This window comes from Callorhinus ursinus, unplaced genomic scaffold (genome assembly GCF_003265705.2).
Source record: "Callorhinus ursinus isolate GAN/ISIS: 27379988/994484 unplaced genomic scaffold, GSC_fseal_2.0 scaffold12, whole genome shotgun sequence".
Lineage (NCBI taxonomy): Eukaryota > Metazoa > Chordata > Mammalia > Carnivora > Otariidae > Callorhinus > Callorhinus ursinus.
In genome coordinates, this window is record NW_027397074.1 from 70,964,454 (window position 1) to 70,986,350 (window position 21,897).

Genomic DNA, 21,897 nt, shown 5'->3' on the forward strand with positions numbered 1-21,897 from the left:
GGGCCTCTCCACACAGGAAACCTGTGCCAGACACACCAGTCTGGAAAGCTGGAGAGAGGCTCAAAACCTCTCTGTTTCCGCTCCCATCAAGTAACTTGCAGGTTCCCGGACAAAGTAAGAGGTTTCTTCCTGGGCCCTCGGCCCCTGGTCCTGGGAGGGGTGGTGGGTGAAGCAGACCTTCCTCTCCTGACCACATGCCCCAGGATGAAGGCTCAGGGTTGAGGAAACTGGACAGCCTTTTATCAGGGTCTTGCGCCCCTTGCTGTCAAACCCATGTCTGTCCTACTAGCTTTAGATCCGTTTTGTCTTAAAGAGGAACAGGATTAACACCTACATGTTAGCTTCACATTCCTTTTTAAGGCCGATATGTAATCTCTTTCTTCCTTTTCCCCCTAAAGGGGCCATCTAAGTCTGGGTCTCTTTTCTCGACTATGATCCAGAGCAGCCATTTCTAGCCATAGACAGACCTCATCCTAGAAGGAGAGGGCTTTGCGTCTGGAGACTTCCATGGCCTCTTCTTCCTTCTCTTTGTTTCTCTCTTGTTTGCTTCTCATGTCCTCCCACTCAGTCGGATCATCCTCTCCCCATGACCACCTCACCATTCCTTGCCTTTAGCTCGAAAACCAATGGCCCTGTCCACCCTCTACCTGTAGAAATCCTGCTCGGCCATCTGAGCCTGGGCAGGTGGGATTTGGAGCTCGGGTTTTCTCATTGCTAAGCAGAGCTCAGTCATTGTCCCCCTGGGCTGGCAGAGCCCCACGCAGCGGGTGCAGGCAGTGGGGAGTACATCACCCTTCCCGTTCAGCCTCAGGGACAAGACAGCTTCCCTCCTGCCATTAAAGGTTTGGCCAAAGCTAGGGCTCCCATGGGAGTCTGGGAAAAGGGGCCAAGGGCACTGTGATGGGCCTTTCTGTTCTCACCGTTCCCTTCCTGTCCGCCAACCAGCTTTTGTGCTTCCTGCGCCAGCACCATTCTTGGCTTTTGTAGCTGTGGGGTGTGCCACATGGTCATGGCACCTGTGTGGGTATGGAAGGGGCGCGAAGGTACACCCAAGGTAGGGGAAGGGGGTGAAGATGTTGGAACCTGTCCGAGTCCAGTGTTGACAGAGAGTGTGGGCCAGGGTGGGAGTTCTGGCCCTGAATTCAGTGGGGTCTAACCAACATTGTATATAGATAAATACCTTTCTAGTCTAAATAACCACGTTCTAAAGCAACCACTCTGATCAGTCCTACTGGCCTGATGGATGGGGTCACACAGGCACCATAATGGCTGAACAACAGCAGACTTTTCCAAAATATTTTTATACCCATTATCTTTGAGGTCCTTGCCCACAAACTTACATCCTAAGACAGGCAGCAACCGTAGGTATAGAGTATTTCTATTACGTTGATGAATAGTAGTCAAGGATAAGAATAGGGGCGCCTGGAGGGCTCTGTCTGTTAAGCATCTGACCCTTGGTTTTGTCTCAGGTCATGATCTCAGGGTCGTGAGATCGAGCCCCTTGTTGGGCTCTGTGCTCAACGTGGAGTCTGCTTGAGATTCTCTCTCTCCCCCTTCCCCCTGCCCCTCCCCCCATGCGCACATTCTTTCCCTCTCTCTGTCTCAAGAAACAAAAAACAAAACAAAACAACCACCACCACCAAAAAAAGGATAAGAATAAAGATTCGGAGAGAATAAAAACACAGCTTCTTAACCATGAAGCCAACTCTAGTGATTCCCAAATGGGACTACGCTATAGAAACCAAGTACCAAGCCCACCCCCAGAGTTTCTCATCCAGTTGGTCTTGGAGGGGGGAGTGGTTAACCTTGAGTTTCTAACATGTTCATAGGTGATGCTGATGCCACTGATCTGGGAACCACACTTGGAGAACCACCACTCCGGTTGATAAGTTGACTATTCTTTCTTTCTTATTTCTCTCTCCCTGCTACTCATCTTGTCCAATTTGATCTCAGATATGCTCTGTGGACAATGCTCTGAGGGACAGCCAACCAGTCTATACGTAGTGTTGCTGTGTACTTATAATTATTTCTATCACACACACACACACGCCCGTCTCTCTGGAATTGTTCTAGAACTCACCTGGCATGTGGAGGGTCTTCATGGCTAGAGTGACCTGGAATGCACCTTTGCCTGTAGCTGACCCTCCAGGACTGACCCAGAGCCCACTTACTCCAGGGCAGAGCCACTGCATGTTCACTGCTTTCATGAAGTGGTCCCTTAAGAGTCAGGGTTGGGGCAGAAGCAGGTGCTGTGGGATTTGCTTTTCTCTTCTTAAGGGCAGGCTTGCCTCGTGTGGCCCATGCTCACGGCCAGCAGCACTCACGGCTCTAGGTGCCAGGACCTACCTCGGGCAGCTTCACTCGGCCTTCCTGGAAGGAGCAAGACTTGGGGTCATGGGTACAGACGTGCCGGTATTTGCACCAGTGGCATCGGTATGGGCTCTCAACGCAGGACAGGCACCTGCCCACAGAGAAGAAAGAGGCACAAATCACAGAACCTTGGTGAAACCAAAGCAGAGGGCCTAAGACTCCTGGGTCTAGTAAAATATTTTTTAATAGTAAGAGAGAAACCACCTTCCAACACTCAGGAAGAGCAGATCCGATACAAATCTGTCCCTTTCTGCTCCAAGTTCTCAGGATGCCCAGATTCTGTGGCCTCCTCCCCCTCACTCAGGTAGGTGAAAACCTTGGTCCCCAAGGGCCTAACCCACACATGTCCTCCATCTCCACAGGATGGTGCCCTCTTTTGTTGAGCTGGGGAACAATGAGGTCTGGAGTAGAGGGGTTCATCCGGAAAGCCCATGCATTTAGTGTCGCGAAAGAAATTGAGTTTTAATTCCAGTTGACTCCAGGATCTCACTGTCAAGGACCCACATGGACCCACCCCAGAAGAGGAAGGTTCTAGGCTGCTCTCCCAGTGCAGTGGGTCCCCACACAGTTAGCAATCCTGTTTCTACACTCCATCCCCATGAAATAAAGGCAACATTATCAGAGCTTCTTCCTGTTTAAAACCCAGCATGGGTCCCGTCTTCCAGAGGGTAAAACCCAAATGCCTTGCCCTGCGGGCTGAGCCCTTTACCATGTCCAGGCCCACTGTCTCCACATGTGTTTGTTGTTTCAGTTGTGAACAGGCCATGCTCTCCCCACACTGTCCTTCTGCCTGGGGTACCACTCCCCCTTCCTTCACTTGCCCATCTCCTCTTCCTTCTTTGACCAACAGAGAGTTGGTCACACTGGACCCTTATCCTGTTAACCACTCTGTTTATGTCTCTGGGACTGTCCTGGCCTGTCTGTATCATATTTTACTTATTAATTATCTCACGAGTCCACAAGGCCACGACTTCTGGAAGCAGAGCTTGGGTCTTTGAGTCTTGTTCATTGTTGACCCTTCTTGTCTAATGACATTCCTTGTATCTAGTAGACACTTAAAATTATTTTGTGGACTGCATGGAAACTTCACACATGATTTTGTCTGTCTACTCTGCTTTCCTAGAGGGGCAAAAAGGGAGCAAGGGAAGAAGTCACCAAGTGGCAAAGCCACAGGCAGCTCCGTGGCAAGAAGCAGGAAGAGAATTCTGGTGTCGAAGCAACATGTTTTTGGCTGGGAGGCCTGACGACCTCTTACTTGGATCCCCAAAGATAGCCAAGCTCTGGACTCACAACTGCCATAACCAGAGAGGTAGACTAACATTCCTCCAGCCTAGAGCCTGGAAGTGTCTTTGGTTATGTTAACTAGCTTGTTCTATAGGGAGAGGAAAACAGAAAAGCATTTTAAAACAAGCAGGGCTTTATGAAATCAGGTCCTATGGTTTTCAAACTATGCTCTGTGGAACCCTGGGGGTTCCATGGAGTTTTGTTGGAGACAAGAAGATAGATGTGTGGGGTTCCAAGACAGAGGGGTCCCAGGCCCTCCCAACCCTCAACCAGAATAGCTCCTACTTCCATCTGTTTTTTTGTATAGTGGGTGTCCACACCTAATTTTGGTTGGAGAAAGGTTTCTGTGGTTCGTACCTTCTCAGTCTGGTCCAAATCCTTCATTTTAGAGAGGAGATAATCATATAATAACAGCAAAAACATGAGCAGTGCCCAGACAGTGGCTCTAAATGCTATGCTTGTAATGACTCTTCTAGTCCTCACAGCTGTTTTGTGGACCAAGCAGTGTTGATGAGCAGGGGCAGCGACAGGCGGCGGGGGGAGGGGTTGTCCCAGCCAACTGAGATTCTGCCCGGAAGGGCCCGGGCTGTGTCAGCAGTGAAATATTTGGGTGACATTCTTAGAAGGAGGACTACAATTCCCCACAGACAGGGGACACTGGGACACAGAATGGTTAAGTTTCCAGCTGATCTGACTCCAGAGCCCGAGACTCTGCCTTTCGTGCCTTCCCTTGGGAAGTGGACGCTTCCATCAAACAGGGCCGGGGCTAGAGCTGGAGCGCGTCAGCACGTGCCCCACTCTGACCCTCCGCAGCTCGAGGCCTGACCCCGCCCACAGCGGACTGGGGAGAGCTGGGCCTCAGTGCTTGGCCTGGACACACATGGGGGCTCCTCTCCTTCCTCAGGGCCCTCTTCTCACCCAGGGGGCCAGCTGCTCTGTCCTTCAGGTGAGGGCCACCCTCCTCCTCAACTGACCAAATCGGGTTAGACAGACTGATGCCAGCGAAGATGTATGGGCTAGGGATTTGGAGATCCCACCCCGCTGGTTCTTACTCTGCTCATTCCTGCCTCTTCCCGTTAACTCTATGGGTACCAGAGGGGGGCCCTGTCTCATCCCCCTTCTCCCTACAGGGACTCTAGATGGCAGCTCCTTGCCAACAGGGCTGGCGCCTTCAGTTTCCGGATAAACCTTGACCTCAGGAACAGGGAGTGGAGTGGGGCTGGGGGCCACTTACGAATTGTGGACACTGCAGTTGTAAAAGACAAAGCTGGTGCTGGCAAAGGTCATGCCTGTCTCCTTCGACTTGAGCTGCAGCTGGACGACATGATGGTCCCCTGTGGGATAGAGCCAACCACAAGTTCAGGGGGGAGGCCAAGACCCCGTGTGAGGTTCCCACTGAGAGTGATGTATGCTGGGAAGGGGGAGCCCACTCCCCCGGGGGGTGCTCTCAGCTCAGACAGGACTCTGATTCAGCAGGGCCCAGGCCCAGGACAGCCCTGAGAGCATCTGTAGAGGGCGCTTCTGGTCCGTTCCTCTGTCCATGCTATGTTCCCACCCCTCACATGCTTACCAGCTTCTCTCCTGTCTGCACACTCAGACAGGCTTGCGTGTGGGGTGTCCACGCCAGACTCACAGAATCACACACACACACACACACACACACACACACACACACACACACACACACTGATTAGCTACCAGGACAAATGTGTAGGCTCTGTAACACTACCACAGGCTACGCAGGAGGTTTTGCATGAATGTGCGCGTATGAACGCACATAAGTTCATTCCCCATCTCGGTAAGGAGACACCCTGGGCTGACATCCCTGCCTCGGGCGGGGCCTGGGGGGCTCAGGGCTCCATTAGGGCCGGTGTCCCTGCAATCCTCAGCTGGCGTCAGGGAGGAGCTAGAGCCCATGTTTAATTCACAGCCCTGACCCCAGGCCCCCACTTCCAGCCTTGTTCTGTGCCTTCCCCGAGAGCCTCATTAATCAATCAGCTTGGAACAAATGTGACAAGCCCAAATGGGAGCGCCAACATGGAATCAATCTGCCCAGGCTGGGCCTGTCCCTCACCGGCACTGGGCCTCTTTCCACCCCTGATCCTCCCAGTGTGGTTCTGGGAAGGCACGGCAGGGTGGGGATGGCAGGCAGGGGCCCGAGAGCAGAGACCCAGCAGCGCAGGCAGGGTAGGGGGCCAGATGACCCTGGCACCCCCACCCCTGCTCCGGACCAGCTTCCCCTCCCCCACTGCCCCTCCATGCCCGCCCTCTCAGGCTCCAGGGCAGTCTCTGAACTCAGTCGGCCCATTCTCATGCTGTCTTGGCCTTGCCCTCCCCTCCAATGTCTTTGCAGCTGCTCCTCACCTAGGATGACGCTGCTTCCAGGAAGCTCACCGGGTTTCAACAGTCATTTCTAAGAGCAGCGAAAAGACACTTCACCCCCTCTTCCGTATCATACCCGCCAATGCACCCCCTCCCCGACTCTCCCCTGCCTGTGGACTCCCCCAATGCCCCCACGCCTGTCCCGAGTTCTCGTCAGGTCAGGAGGAAGGACATGCCACCCCGCTTTTCCTCCGGGGACCACTCACCATTCTCGGTGATTATCTGGGGCACCTCCTTGGCTGCTGGGGAGTAGCACTGGATCTGATTGCCTACCACCAGCCCATCCATCTCTGACAGGTCCTCAAAGGTGCAGTTGACGCCGGCTGACAGCTCCGGGACATTGTATGTCTCTAGGACCAGCTGCGAACGGCCAGGCAACGGGAGAAAGAGGAAGTGGGGAAAGGGATGGGGCGTAGTAAAGGAAGGAAGAGAGAGAGCAAGAGAGATCAGAGAGAAAGGAAAGAGGGAAAACAGGATGCGATATTAACACAGAGAAGAGGAGAGCCAATTAATCCATCACAAGACACAGAGACAAGGTGGTGGGGTAGAAAGAGACAGACACAGGAACCTTCATTACATATGGATGGGTTTGGCCCCAGGAAACGGGAATGCTTAGGGGATATGTCTGTAGAAAGAAAGGCGGGCAGGACTGAGGTATTGCTGGTCAAGCTCCTCTTCCATGGTCCCCAGTTTTGGAAAAATGGCAAACCAACCACCAAGGACCCAGTGCATGAACATGGGAGCCATCCTGCCCCTTTCTCCCTCTGCACATACATCCTTCCCATCTTACAGACAAACATGCAGTTCCCAACAGCCACCCTCTCTTGGTCACCCTTTTGATCCTCTTTGGTATCACACTTCTCCCTGTCTTTCTACCCATTGTGCAGAAAGTCTCTGCCCCCATATTCCCGTGCATGTTCCCCTCTTCCATCTCCAGGGACGCATCCTTTAAAGGTGCTCTTGAGCAGCTAGGCTGGTCAGGCGTGGCCCAAATCCCCTGAGGAGCCTTGGTGGGCTTCGGTGGGGAGAGGGTTCTGCCACGTCCCTGGACCCAGATCCCCCTGCCCTTACCAGGACATTGTACTGGGAAACAGAGATGTTGCTGGGATGGACAGTCAGCCGGACACATTGCTTCATCTCAGAGGCAAACCTGCGGGGCTCTCTGGACCGCTCACAGCGCTCCTTCCGGGTGCACCTGGGAGGGACAGAGCAATGTGTGACTCAGGCGAAGGCCACTTACTCCAGCGAGGGGCTGACGCGGAGGTCAGGCCCTGCGAGGGGCCCCCAGGACGTGTCCAAACTCAATGTGTCCAGGATTGACCTTTTCTGCCCCCTTCCTCCAGCCTGGTCCTCCCCCACCAAGCCCGAATTTGAAAAAGATGGCAATTCTAATCACTGGTTGCCAAATGCAGAAACTTGAGGGTCATCCTAAAGACCCCTCACAACCTCCTCGTTCACAGAAAGAGTTGCAGAGTCACTATTCTACCTCCTCACTCACCCTCAGCCCTCCTCCCCTGTTAGGCAGACTGAGACCTGTTCTCAGTGTCTATACAATGTACTCTTTCAGATTTCCTCGCCTTGTGCTGCCCGGTGCTGCTCTCTGGACCACCCTCCCTCATTTCCCCTGTCCAACTTCTACCTACCTTCCCAGACATGCGTCAACTATTAAGCATCTGCAGTCTCTCCCACCACCAGCCTAGGCAAAGTTAAGAGCATTTAGGGGTTTCTTTAGTCTAGAACTTCTTCGATTATATGATAATTACTGGGTTAAGCGCAGACCTCTCCTACCAGGTGTGAGCTCAAAAGAAGACTCTGCCTGACTTATTTTGGGATCCCCTGTATACCTCATGTCCAGTAGACAGAAGACAAATGTGGGTGGGTGGGAGGGAGGGAAAGAAGGATCAAAGGAGCAGAATGGAGCAGTTCAGAGCATGCTCTGGAGCCAGACTGCCTTGGACCCAAATCCCAGTTCCCTGGCACAGGGTAACTGCTAGAGAAGGTTTCTATTATTGCTTAGCATCCTGTGTCGTTCAAAGTATACTGTGTCACAGGTGGACCACATTCAGGGCGACCTGGGGTCTCACAGGGCTAACTGACGGGGCTTGTGAAACATGCATGCAAGAATCACGGCCCTTCACCCATATGTGCACATCACACACGGGGGAAGGTGCTTAGCTCTCTGCCTGGGCTGGGGCACCCCTGCCTTCCAGTGGGAGTTCACTGCACACACGTACCTGAGCTTCGGGGAATAGCCAGGATGTCTTGTGGAGCCTGCATGGGGAGTGGATATTGGGGAGGGAGCATCCACCTTGAGAAGCAGACAGGGGAAGGGTGGGCCTAGAGATGAGGGAAGAGAGGCTCCAGGACCGCCTGAGCCGCTCGTGGGGTGACTGGGCACAGGAGAACACCACAGGGAAAGAAGGAACCTTTGGCTTCCATGGGAGGGACAGCCTAACAGTGAAGAGTCAGGGGAGAATCCAGCAAATGAAGGAGAAGTCACCGAAACCATGGACTGAAAGGGGGAAGCGGAGACCCAGGGACAAAAACGATGGCCACAGAGTAAACTGGATGTGCAACGAGAAAGTGGAAAACAATTCTGAGTAATACGCTCATGGCTGCTAGTCCCTGAGCGCTTCGTAGGCACCACAGTAAGAGGCTTACGGTTTATGTCAAAGCCTCTCAACAATGTTGCGGGGCAGGTACCATTTAAAAATCCATTTTATAGACTAGGAAACTACAGAAAGCATGGGTAAGTCACTTGCCCAAGGTCACCAGCTCATCAGAGGGAACCAGTACTCGAACACAGATGAACCCTGGAGCCTCTGCTCTTGACCGCTGGGGCCGCACCTCCCTGAAGCTTCGAGACTGAGAAGTGAGGTTCCGACCGCCTTGCGACCGGCGAAACCCGTTTCCCTGCCATCTTGATGTTCTCTTCATGTGCCTTGAGGTGACTACCTGCCAAGAATTTCCCTTCAAGGTTTGTCTCTAGGCTAATCGCTATTTTTGCCGGCCACTAGGATGCACTTTGAATATTATTGCAACTTGTGACTTCTCTAGGATCCTTCTAGGAATCCTGAGAGCGAAGGGTCAGACATGAATGTGGTCACCTCCCTGGCTGCTTCAGCAGACCATGGCAACAAGGGCATCTGCCTAAAAGTCTTGGAAGTTAATTTACCAGGCTAGCTCCTCTGTGAGGACTTCATTACCTCCAGCCATTAAGCTAATGCTATGGACTTTTCCAGGGTGTCCGCACTGACATCGCTATTAATAGTGTTATTACTCCCATTAACAGCAGACCCAGAGAGCTGGTACAGGCTTAAATTATTCATTGACTCCCCAACTTTGAAGTTCTTATTTCCAAGAGCAATCAGTAGGTCTGAAAAATGTCTTTGATTAAATTACGAAGAGAGAAAAATGAACCTGTGTCTGGGCCAAACATCAACTGCTAAAGAGAAATCCAGATGAAGAAGAGAGGACCCCGCCTCTCTTGAAGGTGTACCAAGGCACTTGGTTGGGGGATCTCAAGATGAGGTCTACCTGCATGGTTTGCTGCTTCCAAGGTTCCTGTGGCTGCATCCTGCCATGGCTCCCCGAACGTAAGAGCCCCTGAACCAAATACTCGTCATCCTTCTCCTCCGGGTCTAGGTCTCACCAAGGAAGTCACCTGTAGCTTACAATTTTAAACATCCCATCTAGCCGCGTAATCTTGGGCAAATGACTTAAGCTCTTGGTGCCTCAATTTTCTACGTTTCTACATTTCTACAAAATGGGGACAAAATAGTATCTGCCAAATAGGGTTATTATGGAGAATTAAATGAGGTTATGCAAGTAAACTATTTAGAACAGGGCACAGCTCATACGCGATAAGCCCTCGATAAATGTCCACTAGTATTATGATACCATCCCTGCTCTGCCTTCCTCATGCAAGCCCTCCGAGCTATAGCTGACACAGAAGCACAGAATTTTCAGACTGGCCCATGGGGCAAACCAGAAACAAAAAGACAGAGATGGTTCCAGCGGTTTTCCTCCTAATGAGGGATGGGGAGCCCCAGAGGCCGGGAGGGAGGGAAGAGGAAAAGAGTGGTCTGGTTTGCTTGGAGCTCTGCTTTCTTACTAGCTGTCAAAGGGTATTGACTACTCAGCTCTCTTAGTGGAAAGTCAAATTTAAGGTCAGTGTCAGGGATGTTTTGACATTTCTACTATCCCTCAGGGCCCATGAGGGTGGAGGCTGCAAATGTCCAAAAGCACAGACAACTGACCTTAGATGTGATAGGATAATGGACGGGGGAGGACGGATCCCTTCTGAGTCCTTACAGGGTCTGTCAGGGTAATGGCCTCCTACTCTTCTAGGACTGTGATTTCCCATTAGCCCGGGCCAGAGTGGGCAAGTGTGCAAAGGATTCATGCATGACTTTTGGGAGTGGCGGGGGTGGTGGCTTAGATGTTTCTTCCAATGGGGCTCCAAACACTTCCTATAGCATTTCCTTCAATTGCGCTGTGGGAGCACCCTGAAGAGGGAGGAAGGTCCTGCTTCATCCCTTTGCCAGGCAGGTCTCAAAAAGTGCACGCTAGGTGACTTGAAGTCTTCAGACAGTCATCCATGCCACCCCCCCCTCGCCACCCCCCCCGCCCCCACCACAACACAGACCTGCAGGGGACCAGCGGGAAGCAGACCCTGAGCAGACAGCTCAGGCAGGCCCCCAGAACTGGAGTGTAGCCCCGCTCATCTCCTCCTACAGCCCTTCCTCATCTCGCTTTCTCTGCAGTTGGGCCCTCCAGCCCCAGTTCAGAGGTGCTGGAAGGCCGTGGGGACAGAGGCCTGGCCCCTGGAGGGGTTATTATTCAAGCCAGTGGTTCCAATGAGATTATCCTCTCTAATGAAGCAGCCACCTCCGCCCTCCCCTAAGCCTGAACTTTCGCTGCTGGAGAATTCCCAGCCAAGTGGAAAATTGGAAAAGAGAGGAACGGAGAAAGGAAGGGGGTGAGGGAGAGGGAAGAGGTGGTGATTAAGCTCTTTAGAAATTAATTCTTAAGGACGGTGATAGAAATATTAACATCCAGTGCCACCGGCTGGGCAAGCAAATTTCAATTTGGAACTGGGGCTGCGAGCGGGGCCTGGGTGAGCCTCCAGACCAGGGGGTGGGTGGGTGCTGGTCCATCCCCTGCTCCTGCAGCAGGGTCCACCAGCCTTGGCTATCAGAGTGTCTCCCGACTTCTCCCCACAGCTGACACCCCCACCATCCTTAACACCTCACATTGCTCATGGCCTGGGCTGAAGGGCACCATTGTGGGGAGCCATGTTTAGAACATGAGGGGATTGAAAAAAATGGGGTGGGGGTAGGGTTCCCCAAATGATCTTTACAGAAAAGCTAAGAGGAATGCTTACTCTAACAGGGGCTCTTTGGTCACTGTATCCACATCTGGGAACCCTGGCGAGGGAAGAAACTGGGTTTGTCAATACCATTGGCCTTGCCCTCTTCAGGAAAGCCCGTGGAAATGGGCAGGCACATCTGTGCAGCTTGGAGGAAGGTGAGCTAGATGGGGAAAGGAACCCTTCCAGGCAGATGAGTGTGCAAGAGGTTTCCCTCATGAAGGGCGTGGACCAGGGGAGTCCTGCAGTGTTGTGATTCTAGGATCCAGTGACTAACACCATGGTCTCGACCTAAGTATTTAGCCTGTTCTTGGATAAACCATGACTACACTACAACTTCCCTTGTCACCAGCTGCTGAACCGGCAACTGGACTCACAACCCTTTGCCATCTCTAAAGCTCCAAAGCCAACCTGAGCAGCAGCTATGGGGTTCCCTGCCTCCTGGGCCCCACCCACCGAAGCAGGAGGAGGGCACAGGACTTTACAGAACCAGCAGGTGCAGGAATCCAGAGGAGGCCCAAGAACCTCTGTGGGCTTACATGGCAACCACGTGGTCCTAGCCCACCACCATCCCTGCGGGGAGAGCCAAGCTCCACCCTGGGTCCCAGGTCAGAGTCTCTCCTTGCCTTCCTTTTGGCCCATCCTCAAACAAATGATATATTGAACACAAGCCTCAGGTGGAAGTAAAAGGGACTTGGGGAGGTTCTCTATTTCCGAGAAGAGAATTACAGGTAGCACGTGCTCAACAGGAAGGGGAACCGGGGACTGTCTCTCCCCTCTCTTTGTCAGTAGGGAGCGCTGTTTGGACCTATTTATTTCTGTGAGGGTGAGGAGGGGTTAAGAAAGAGGAGGTGGAGAGAAGAGCAGGATTGCAGGGAGGGGGAGGGACTGAGGGCAGGAGATGGGGAGAGAGAGAGAGAGAGGAGGAGGAGGAGGAAGCAAAGACAAGTGGTAGCAGGCTAGTCCATCCTCCCCGCCATCCAGTCAGTCACAAGGAGGATGCTGGCTGTTACTTGAGACACATTCACCGGTTACTCCGACTGATCCCCGTCCGCTTGCAGGCTACACATTATCCCACAGCCTGGACCTTTCATGGCTGTTAATGTCTCCAGGTTGGCAGGCTTGGTGCAGGGCGGCAGACCAGGCAGAGTGTGGTGCATGCTGGTATATGGTGTGCATGTCTGCACCTGAACCTCAGAGGCGGCCCAGCCCCTCAGGCTGTCCCCCAGGGAGCCAAGTCAGTAGACTGGGAGGGACCCTCAGAGCTCATATGGACCACAGGGCTTTCCCAATTCCTGTGAGCTGATGGCACTGTTTACTTCATATCCTTTGGTCATGAAAGCACGTGTTATACACCTGTTTGTGGGGAATGGGGGGAGGCAGGAGTGAAGAGAGGAAAAGCGAGCTTCCTTAACCCATGCTGTGTATCTGCTGAGCCACAGATGGGAAAACCTCGACTGTACGAGTAACCAGTCTGGGATTCTTCCCTCTGGACTGGGGGCTGGTAACTTCCTGGCAGACAGTCAGGGAAGACCAGCGTGTAGACTGCAGAGTTTGCTGGGCAGAGGGATTCTAACAGTTCCTCGGGAGGGCGTGGGCCTTCTGCCAACAGCCCTCAGAGAGATCTCACTGCCTTAGCAGGTTGGTACTAAGTAGTCCCTCGACACAGCTTCAAAATAAAATAAAACCAGGCTATGGGATATGCTAAGAAGCAGGAAGGAAGGACCTGCATTTTTAGGATCGGCTAGTACTTCATTAAGGGGACACTCAACCATGGCTACGGGACAGAGTTTGAGCATTTGCAGGGGCCAGTGCCGACCGAGGCCCCTGTGCAGGGGTGCCTCCTCGGTGTGGCTGGTTGGAGTTGCCCAAGGCGGGGAGACCTTGTTCCAGCGGCCCCGCCACAGCCCTCCGGGCCTGGGGGGATGTTGGGGGGGACAGGAAGGAGGGGGCATGGAGGAGGCCTTGGGTCTGACCCGCAGCCTCTGCTCCCGCAGTCACTGCAATCAGGGTGAACTCCGGGCGCCTCAAGGACACTTCACGCACGTCCTTTGCCTTAATCTCCACAGTGTGGCCGCAAGGTGGCTCTTTCATTGTTGCTCTCAGCGGAGGAAACCCAGCCCAGGCTGGCTCTGTCCACAGGCAGGTTCTTAGCCATAACCCCTCCCTTCCACTCTGGCTAGAAGTACTTTTCCTCTCCCTTCCTTTCACTCTCCCCATCTTGGCAGAAACCATACAAAAGAGAAAAGGAGTGGATACTGCACAGTAACCTGGGCCGAGCCCCCCGGGGTGGGCATTCTTCCAACAGAAGAAGTCTGCAAGGAGGAGGAGGGGTCACCATGGGGCAAGGGAGAGACTTTATAAAAGCTGGTCTTATCGTTCCCCTGTTGATGTCTTGGGTTACATGAGCCTCCCAGGAGTGACGCTGATGAACCTTCTTCAGAAAGGTAACGTCTGGGCCAATTGATGTGGCTGGGTCTGCCGTGGGATCCCGTTACCTGCTGAGACCCAGATCGGCTTCTTGATCTGGGCCTGGTTGGGGGGAAGATGGAGAGGGGCCCGGGGACATGCCAAGCCTGGCGGTTGGAGGGAATGTTCCAGGCCCAGGACAGGCAAAGGTGGGCTGGGCTGGGGGCTTTCCTTTACCTTCCCCCAAGTCAAAACAGGTAGGCTCAGGCCCAAGATGAATGCCCTGGGAATACGGGCTCAAGATTCAGGGGCAAATAAATACCCAGCTTGTTGAAACCACTGTTGCCACTGGAAACCAGCAAGCCTCAGGCTGGGTCGGGGACTGCATGAGAGGACAATGCGGCAATGCTCTGTGCTACTGGGTCGGCAGGCCCGTCCTTTGAGATAACAGGAGGGAGGTTTCAATTACACAAGCCTTTCTTAAGCCTGTTCAGTCTGCACCCCACCTGTGCCCTTGCTGGTAGAAAGGACCTTTTCAGCCACCTGAGCCACCTGTTAGTAGGGGCCCTGCCCTTAAACTGTGCACTCCCTCTCTTCTCTCTGCCCCTCTGTCTCTCCTCCTGTTTCCCTTGCTCTCTCCCTTCCTCTCTCTGTCACACAACAGAGCTTCTGCTATCCTCTGCCCACAAAGTTCCCACCCTCCTGCTCCCTACAGCCATAGGAAAAGCTGGCAAAAGTGACAGAAAAAGGACACTTGACACTCAAAGGAACCCTCTCCCTGATGCTCTTTTGCCCTGGTTTTCCTGAGAGTCAGGCTCGCTGGGCCTCGCAGCACTTAGCACAGGGGCTTGCCCGTGATGGGGACCTACCAAAGGCGCTGATTCTGGTATACTCTGCAATCCCTACCTCCTCCCTGGCTAGGGTCCTGCTTGCCAAGAAGCTTCAGGGCAGAGGCAGTCTGACACAGTCCCCTTGTATCCACGGAGCCTAGCTCCGTGCCTGCCTCTGAGGGAGCAGGGCCAGTGTGAAGTACAGATAAGCTCTACGGGGGCACGGCACTCCCACATGCAATAAAAGCCCCTGCGGTTTTCACCATGCTCCCTTCTTAGCAAACAGAGGTGCCCCAGGGGGAGTGTCTGTAGGCTCCCTTTGGTCCTCCTCCACCTTCTGCACTGACTCTGCCAGCCCCAGCCTTTTCCAGCCGGGTCCTCATGTATCTCTCCCAACCGGGAATTCCGGCTGGCATCTATTTAAAATGCAAAGGAGAAAATAAAAGAAAATAAATATATATATTTATAAATATAAATATAAAATAAAAAATAAATATAAAATAAAATAAAATAGTGTATCAGAAGAAGCAGTGTCTGGCTTTGACCTGAACTTAAGTGACTAGGGAAGAAAGACCCGCTGGAAAGAATGGGAAGGAGCATGAGAGAACTTTCTGGATGAAGGATATTTTGTGTGTGTGTGTATATATATGCATATATGTATTTTAAAGATTTTACTTATTTATTTTATTTTAGAGAGGGAGAGAGACGGCGTGCGTGAGCAGGGGGAGGGATAGATGGGGAAGGAGAGAGAAAAGCAGACTGCCTGCTGGTCGTGGAGCCTGATGCGATGCGAGGTGGGGCTTGTTCTCACGACCCTGAGATCATGACCTGAGCTGAAATCAAGAGTCAGATGCTTAACCGACTGAGCCATCTGGGCGCCCCAGGGATTTCTGTATATCTTGGTGGGAGTGTGGATTACCTGGGTCTTTGCATGTGTCAAAACTGTTCAAAGTGTACACTTAAGATCTGCTTATCTTACTTTCTCTATGTTAAACATCATATTCCGATTTACAGCATCTTCGAAGACCCAGGGACCTTCTCTTCTTCATTCAGCCATTTGGGTCCGTGCTTTTCCTTAGTCACTAACACTGGGAGGGAGTGTCAGGGTGAGCAGGCAGTCTCCACATAGGGGTGCTCAGGAGCTGAGTGGAGATCTACCAGACACACCTGCACAGACGCCAGCACCAGGAGGCTCAAGATTTCGGAGAACACCGCCTTGACCCAGGGGTGCGCCTTGGACCTTTACAACATCCTTTAGTACCTGATTTTTGTCCACTTGCTACCAGCACGAGAAGGTATTGCGTTTCCTCCTTATAAACAAGGATGCCAAGTTTCCAATGTACAGAGTTACGATCCTCCTAAGTTGTGGATTCCACGTTTGGGAATTCACCTGACTTGCTACCATTTATTTAAAATCCCCAAATTGCTACTTAGGGCACTTCTGCGGTCATTCCTGGACATGAGCAGGGTGGAGAAAAATGGGCCCGGCCACACCCACACATTCCTATCAGAGGTTGAACCAGGTGATGATACTCGGCTTTCTTGTTTCAGTTCACGCTATAAACAAATGTCCTTTTCGGTATCTCTTTAGTGCCACATTTTCTGCATTGTCATGCATTTTGTCAGTGACGTCACTGTTTAAAATGGCCCCCAAGTGTTGTGTTGAAGTTCTGTCTAATGCTCTTAAGCATGAGAAGAACATGATGTGCCTTACGGAGAAAATACATGTGTGAGAGACTTTGCTCAGGCATGAGTTCTAGTGCTGTTGGCTGTGAGTTCAATGTTAATAAAACAATTTATAGTAAACAAGGTGTCTTTAAACGGAGACGCACATAAAACACAGACATGCTGCGACCAGAGGCTCCGAGGAACCTAGCCCTGGGACCATCCTCGGAGTGGTGGCTCGGCCTTCTCAGATTTGGTGTTTGTGGTGACTGACAGAACTACCATGAGTAACGGGAATTGCCTAAACTTGTCCAAACCCCATAGCACAATTGCCAAGAGTGAGAAGTAGATTCCAGTGATTTCCATCCCGGCCATCCCGCTAGGTCCCTCACAGCTCTCCCACGCCTGTTCTCGCTGTGGCATTTTGGGCAAGGGAGAGCTGCCAACAGCAGCCAAGAGCTGCTCGGTGCTGAGCAGCAAAGACAAAGCCCTTGTACATCTCTTGCTTTCTGAGAACGTGCGCTTAATAAGGCACACATGAATAAGATATGCAAACTTCAAAATCAGATGCGATGCCAGGTTAACGGAGGTGAGGGCAATCCAGCAGGAGCATCTACCACTCAGAGGAAGGCAGCTCGAGGCTGGGATGCGCATGGCAAGGGAAGGATGTGATTGAAGTAGAGCCATCTGGACAATCCTGGGGGTCGATCAAAGTCATTAGAGGCAGGGCACCCACACCCAGGAGCTCTCGGGCCTTCCCCGACGGTGTGGCCATTCCTGCCGCACCTCCGCTTTCCATCTCATAGCACTCCACAGTTCAGGACATGCTTTCACCAACGCCATCTCATTTCATTCTCCAACGACTTGGTGAGGGGGACAAGACGGGCCCCACCATCGCTGTTTCTAATCCACAGATGAGCTGGGCTGCCCCAGATTGTTGCACAGCTGGGGAATGTGGAATTTGGACTTGGCGGCAGAGGCCGGAAGTCTATGTCCATAGCTGTTTTCTTTAGGCCACGCTGAGTGCAGGGCTGCTGGCTTCCCAGTACAGGCTGATGGGCTCCTTCATGAACTGCCCAGACTTCTCTTGGGCCCCAGTTCACCCCTGTTTTCTGCTACTTGACAGGAGGCAAGCATTATGTTACCAAAGGGAGAAACTGAGACCACACAGAAAGTAATTTCTGGTCCTTCCTCTTCTTCCTGTTTAACTCACCTCTAGGGATGGGATGTGAGGGTACTCGGAACCCCTCTGCTTCCTTCACAGAGCCTAGGGGTGCCTCCTTCTCCCAGGGTTTAGTGTTATGTGGGTCAGTATCACCAGGCAGGACCAAAGCTGACATGGAGACCTGTCTTTGGGTCCCACAGACAGAGTATCCGAGAGGGGCCAGCTTTCCTGATTGCCCTTAAAGGATGCTAGGAGTGAGTGCCCCACACCAGGAGCTGCGGAGCCACCCTTGGCTAAGGAGAACGCCAGCTGGCCTGGGTCCCCAGGGAAGCAATGGGTCTGGAGCATGGTCCCCTTCAGAGAGGCCTCATTGTGGGGGAAAAAGGAAATGACTTCCTCTCTGCCTTACAAAATACCACCTAGGCAACTCTTCTGCGCTGACCAGAGCCGATCTGAATTCTGAATGCAGTCTCTCCCATTCTGTTCTGCAGGCTCTACTGCTCCCTTGTACCGTACATACACTTGCACACTTCCCCGCCCCCCACTTCCCAGTCATCTCAGTTATGCGGGTCAGTGGGTCTCAAGTTTTCCCACCATAACACACCTGAGGGATTTCAACGAGCTCAAGGACTCATTATGCGTGAGCCTGTCCCCAGGGATGGGAAGGCGACTGTGCCCTTGGAGAGGATGTGCTAGAATTTAAGAGGACATTTCCCACTTTCAGAAGCATTCCCGGCGTGGGGGCAAGGACCCTGCCTTCTTACAGTTGAAAATGCCTGGAAAATGTCCTTGGTCACATATAGTTCAGGCTCTCAGCAGGGAGACTAAAGCCCTTCTCCTTAATGTGTAACACTCTGTCCATCGGGTAGCAAGTCAGTTTCAGGTGTTGACTAGAAGCCTGGGGTCCCAGCAACAACAGTTTCACTGGCAACAAATTCCCTCTGAGTGGGGCCCATTTATTGTGGGCTTCTCCAGTCAGCAATGCCGAGGGTCTTCCGATCCCCGAAGAAGGGCTTTCAGCTCTCCCCACATGTCTGGGTTGGCCCTAGCCCTCAGATCACATCTCAGGCTACATCTACATCTACCTCCACTGCATACCATTGCCTTCTTCTTCTTTTTTTTAATAATTTTTTATTGTTATGTTAATCACCATACATTACATCATTAGTTTTTGAGGTAGTGTTCCATGACTCATTGTTTGTGCATAACACCCAGTGCTCCACGCAGAATGTGCCCTCTTTAGTACCCATCACCAGGCTAACCCATCCCCCCACGCCCCTCCCCTCTAGAACCCTCAGTTTGTTTTTCAGAGTCCATCGTCTCTAATGGTTCGTCTCCCCCTCCGACTTACTCCCCTTCATTCTTCCCCTCCTGCTATCTTCTTCTTCTTCTTTTTTTCTTAACATATATTGCATTATTTGTTTCAGAAGTACAGATCCGTGATTCATTAGTCTTGCACAATTCACAGCGCTCACCATAGCACATACCCTCCCCAATGTCTATCACCCAGCCACCCCATCCCTCCCACCCCCCACCACTCCAGCAACCCTCAGTTTGTTTCCTGAGATTAAAGAATTCCTCATATCAGTGAGGTCATATGATACATGTCTTTCTCTAATTGACTTATTTCACTCAGCATAACACCCTCCAGTTCCATCCACGTCGTTGCAAATGGCAAGATCTCATTCCTTTTGATGGCTGCATAATATTCCATGGTGTATATATACCACATCTTCTTTATCCATTCATCTGTCGATGGACATCTTGGCTCTTTCCACAGTTTGGCTATTGTGGACATTGCTGCTATAAACATTGGGGTGCATGTACCCCTTCGGATTCCTACATTTGTATCTTTGTGGTAAACACCCAGTAGTGCAATTGCTGGATCATATCATACCATTGCCTTCTTCCCTCTTCTAGAGAATACAATGGAACTGTATTGAGGCACATAGGGAGAGTGCCCAGTGCTTGGGACAGGGCTTCATTGGTCTAGTGCGCCCAGGTCCAGGTCCTCTGACAGCCAGAGGGGTGTACTGACAGCAGAGGGAGGGTCCTTGGGCGCTACACACTCGAAATGTCCACCTCAAGTACTAGAAGATTCTGGGTAGATATCGAAGAGTGTCTTCTGTGGCTGTCAAATCACTAAGTGGAGAGTCCATATCTTGCACATGATTTAGTGGCCCACGTGAGCCTTGAGAAAAAAGTCCAGTGCCTTTTCCCTTGGTGTTCAGTCCTGGAACATCAGCCTCCAGCCAAGTCAGAGTCAGAAATGTCCAGGAATCTCCCTGCAGCCCTCCAGTGTGCAATTACCCACGTGATTCCACATCCTGACTCCTCATCATTCCCAGGCTGACATCTCCATACATTTCTTACCGGAATCTGGCAATTTAAAGTGAAGTCGGAACAAAAGAAGGGGCTAGGATTTGCAAAGCGTACAGAAAAGGAAAAGTAAGAACAGGCCGGGAAGAGAAGAGAGATCAAAGGGAAGGACGGTGGTGACAGACAGGAGAGGAGGGGAGAATTACGGGGGAAGTGGGAGGCTGGAGGAAGCCGCCTAGTGGGACTCACGTGTTGTGGAGCACACACCAGCCGCAGTGGGGGTCGCCGGAGCCAAGGCACTCGCTGCAGCTCTGATACTGACCGCAGGACTCCACGGGGACTCTGGTGAGCTAGGACAGGAGAACAAGGGAAGGGTGATTAGGGTTTTGCAGAACGCCCAGGAGTTCACTGGCAAGAGATGCTATTCTATCAGATAAATCACCTAAATCAGCATAGGAACGGGGAGAGGCCCAGGGCACCAGAACTGAAAGGGACCTTGAGTGGTCATGTTTGAGCAGGTGGCCACATAAGCATCCAGGGGAGACAAACACCTGTTACTTGCTTAGAAGTCTCTGCCAATAACCTCCTTAGAGTTCATTTTAAGTTGTTATAGAAGATATTTATACAGTGTACATTTAAACTTTCCCACCGTCAAATCCCCAAAACACTCTACAAACATCCAATCATCACCTATTTACTTCTTATCAATGTAATAAATCCAAATGTTTATTGTTTCTCTTGTTTTCTCTTTTCTTCCTCCCTCCCTCCCTTCCTTCCTTCCTTCCTCTCTCTCTTCCTTCCTTCCTCTCCCCTCCCTCCCTCCCTCCTTCCTTTTTTCCTTCTTTCCTTTCTTTTCCGCTATAAGATGCTCTGCCTTCTTCCTAGTTCCCCTCCTTTGTGTTTGTTTGTTTGTTGTCATCTGTGTGGTCCCAGAGAGCATGTAAGTAAGCGCAGTCCAAGACCCTTCTCTTTCTCATTCTCTGTGCCTTTGAACTCACTGTGTACCTGTTAAGCTGTCCACTCTCTTTCTCCTGCTGTTGGCCAACTGGCTTTAAAAGTTTTTCACGCTGGTATTTTCATAGAAGAGCTGTTGCTACCTCTCCCCCTGCCCACACCCTTTTCATGACTAGAGGCTTCCTCTCCAACTCCAAAACCTTATACTCGCCCTCACCAGCCGCTTGTTAATGTGAAATGTTCCACGTGACATTCGGCTTAGCCCAAATGCTTCCATTTCCTGCATGCTCCGAAAAATCTTTTGCATGTCTTTGTTCTCCAATGTAGCTTCGCCCAGATGTCTTTTCACAGGGCTTCTCAGGGTCCAATACATAAGAGGTACTTAATCACGATACCCAGGATCACATGGAATTTTAATTTTTCTTTCAATAGCCTTGGTCTTTATTCTCTATGTTGCCAGTTTCTTCTTTACAAAAAGGTTTTTTTTTTTTTTTTTTTTTTAATCATCCTATTCTGTTTGGGACACCATTGTATCTCCGCAGAAGACTTCTTACCCAATCTTTCAGCTTGCACTAAGAGAATTTGATGTGGCCGTCCTTCTTAATTTTTCGCCATTAGACAATAGGCATGGAGAAGGGCAAACCACACTGACCGGACTGAGCCTCTGTGCCTCATGAGCCAATGTGCAGGCTGCGTCCCCCCTGCTGCTGCGTGGGGCGTCTGCCTCCGAAAAATTCTGTACACTTGGCAGGGGCTACTTATAACTCATGCACAGGCGAACTGGCACCAGGGTCTGCTCAATTAGTCTCGAAACCGTCTTTTGGAATTAATTAATAATTAATTCCCAACCCCATATGATCTCGCTTCCCTTTCTCCCTTCACTTTCTTATTCCCTTTAGTATCTCTTTTGTGTTGTTTTGTTTCCTCATGCGCATGCTGAGCCTTCCTAAAGACCACCCTGCAATTTGACGTCTTCCCAGTTACCTGCTGGCCTCCTGATCTCCTTCTTGTAGTTTTGCCCTTGGCCTTTGCGACCCTCTCTCCATGTTCTTGGATGTCTTTTGGCACTTGTGGGATTTCATCTTTCCTGTTATTGCTGCTTGTGTAATCTGCATGGGCCATGCCTCAGCTCTGCCCATATGCGACTT

At 51.6% G+C, this 21,897-nt stretch overlaps 1 protein-coding gene across 4 annotated transcripts in view; it reads right to left on the minus strand.

Moving 5' to 3' along the window:
* The window catches only part of PLXNA4 (plexin A4), a 573,332-nt gene that overhangs the window by 89,005 nt on the left and 462,430 nt on the right, over positions 1-21,897 (minus strand). For all 4 annotated transcript variants that reach the window (XM_073899215.1, XM_073899214.1, XM_025854986.2 and 1 more), the window contains 5 exons: positions 20,045-20,145; positions 7,108-7,231; positions 6,243-6,396; positions 4,889-4,988; positions 2,347-2,461 (listed from right to left, as the gene is read on the minus strand). In XM_073899215.1, coding sequence (XP_073755316.1) covers positions 2,347-2,461; positions 4,889-4,988; positions 6,243-6,396; positions 7,108-7,231; positions 20,045-20,145 — 594 coding nt within the window. The remainder of the gene's footprint in view (positions 1-2,346; positions 2,462-4,888; positions 4,989-6,242; positions 6,397-7,107; positions 7,232-20,044; positions 20,146-21,897) is intronic.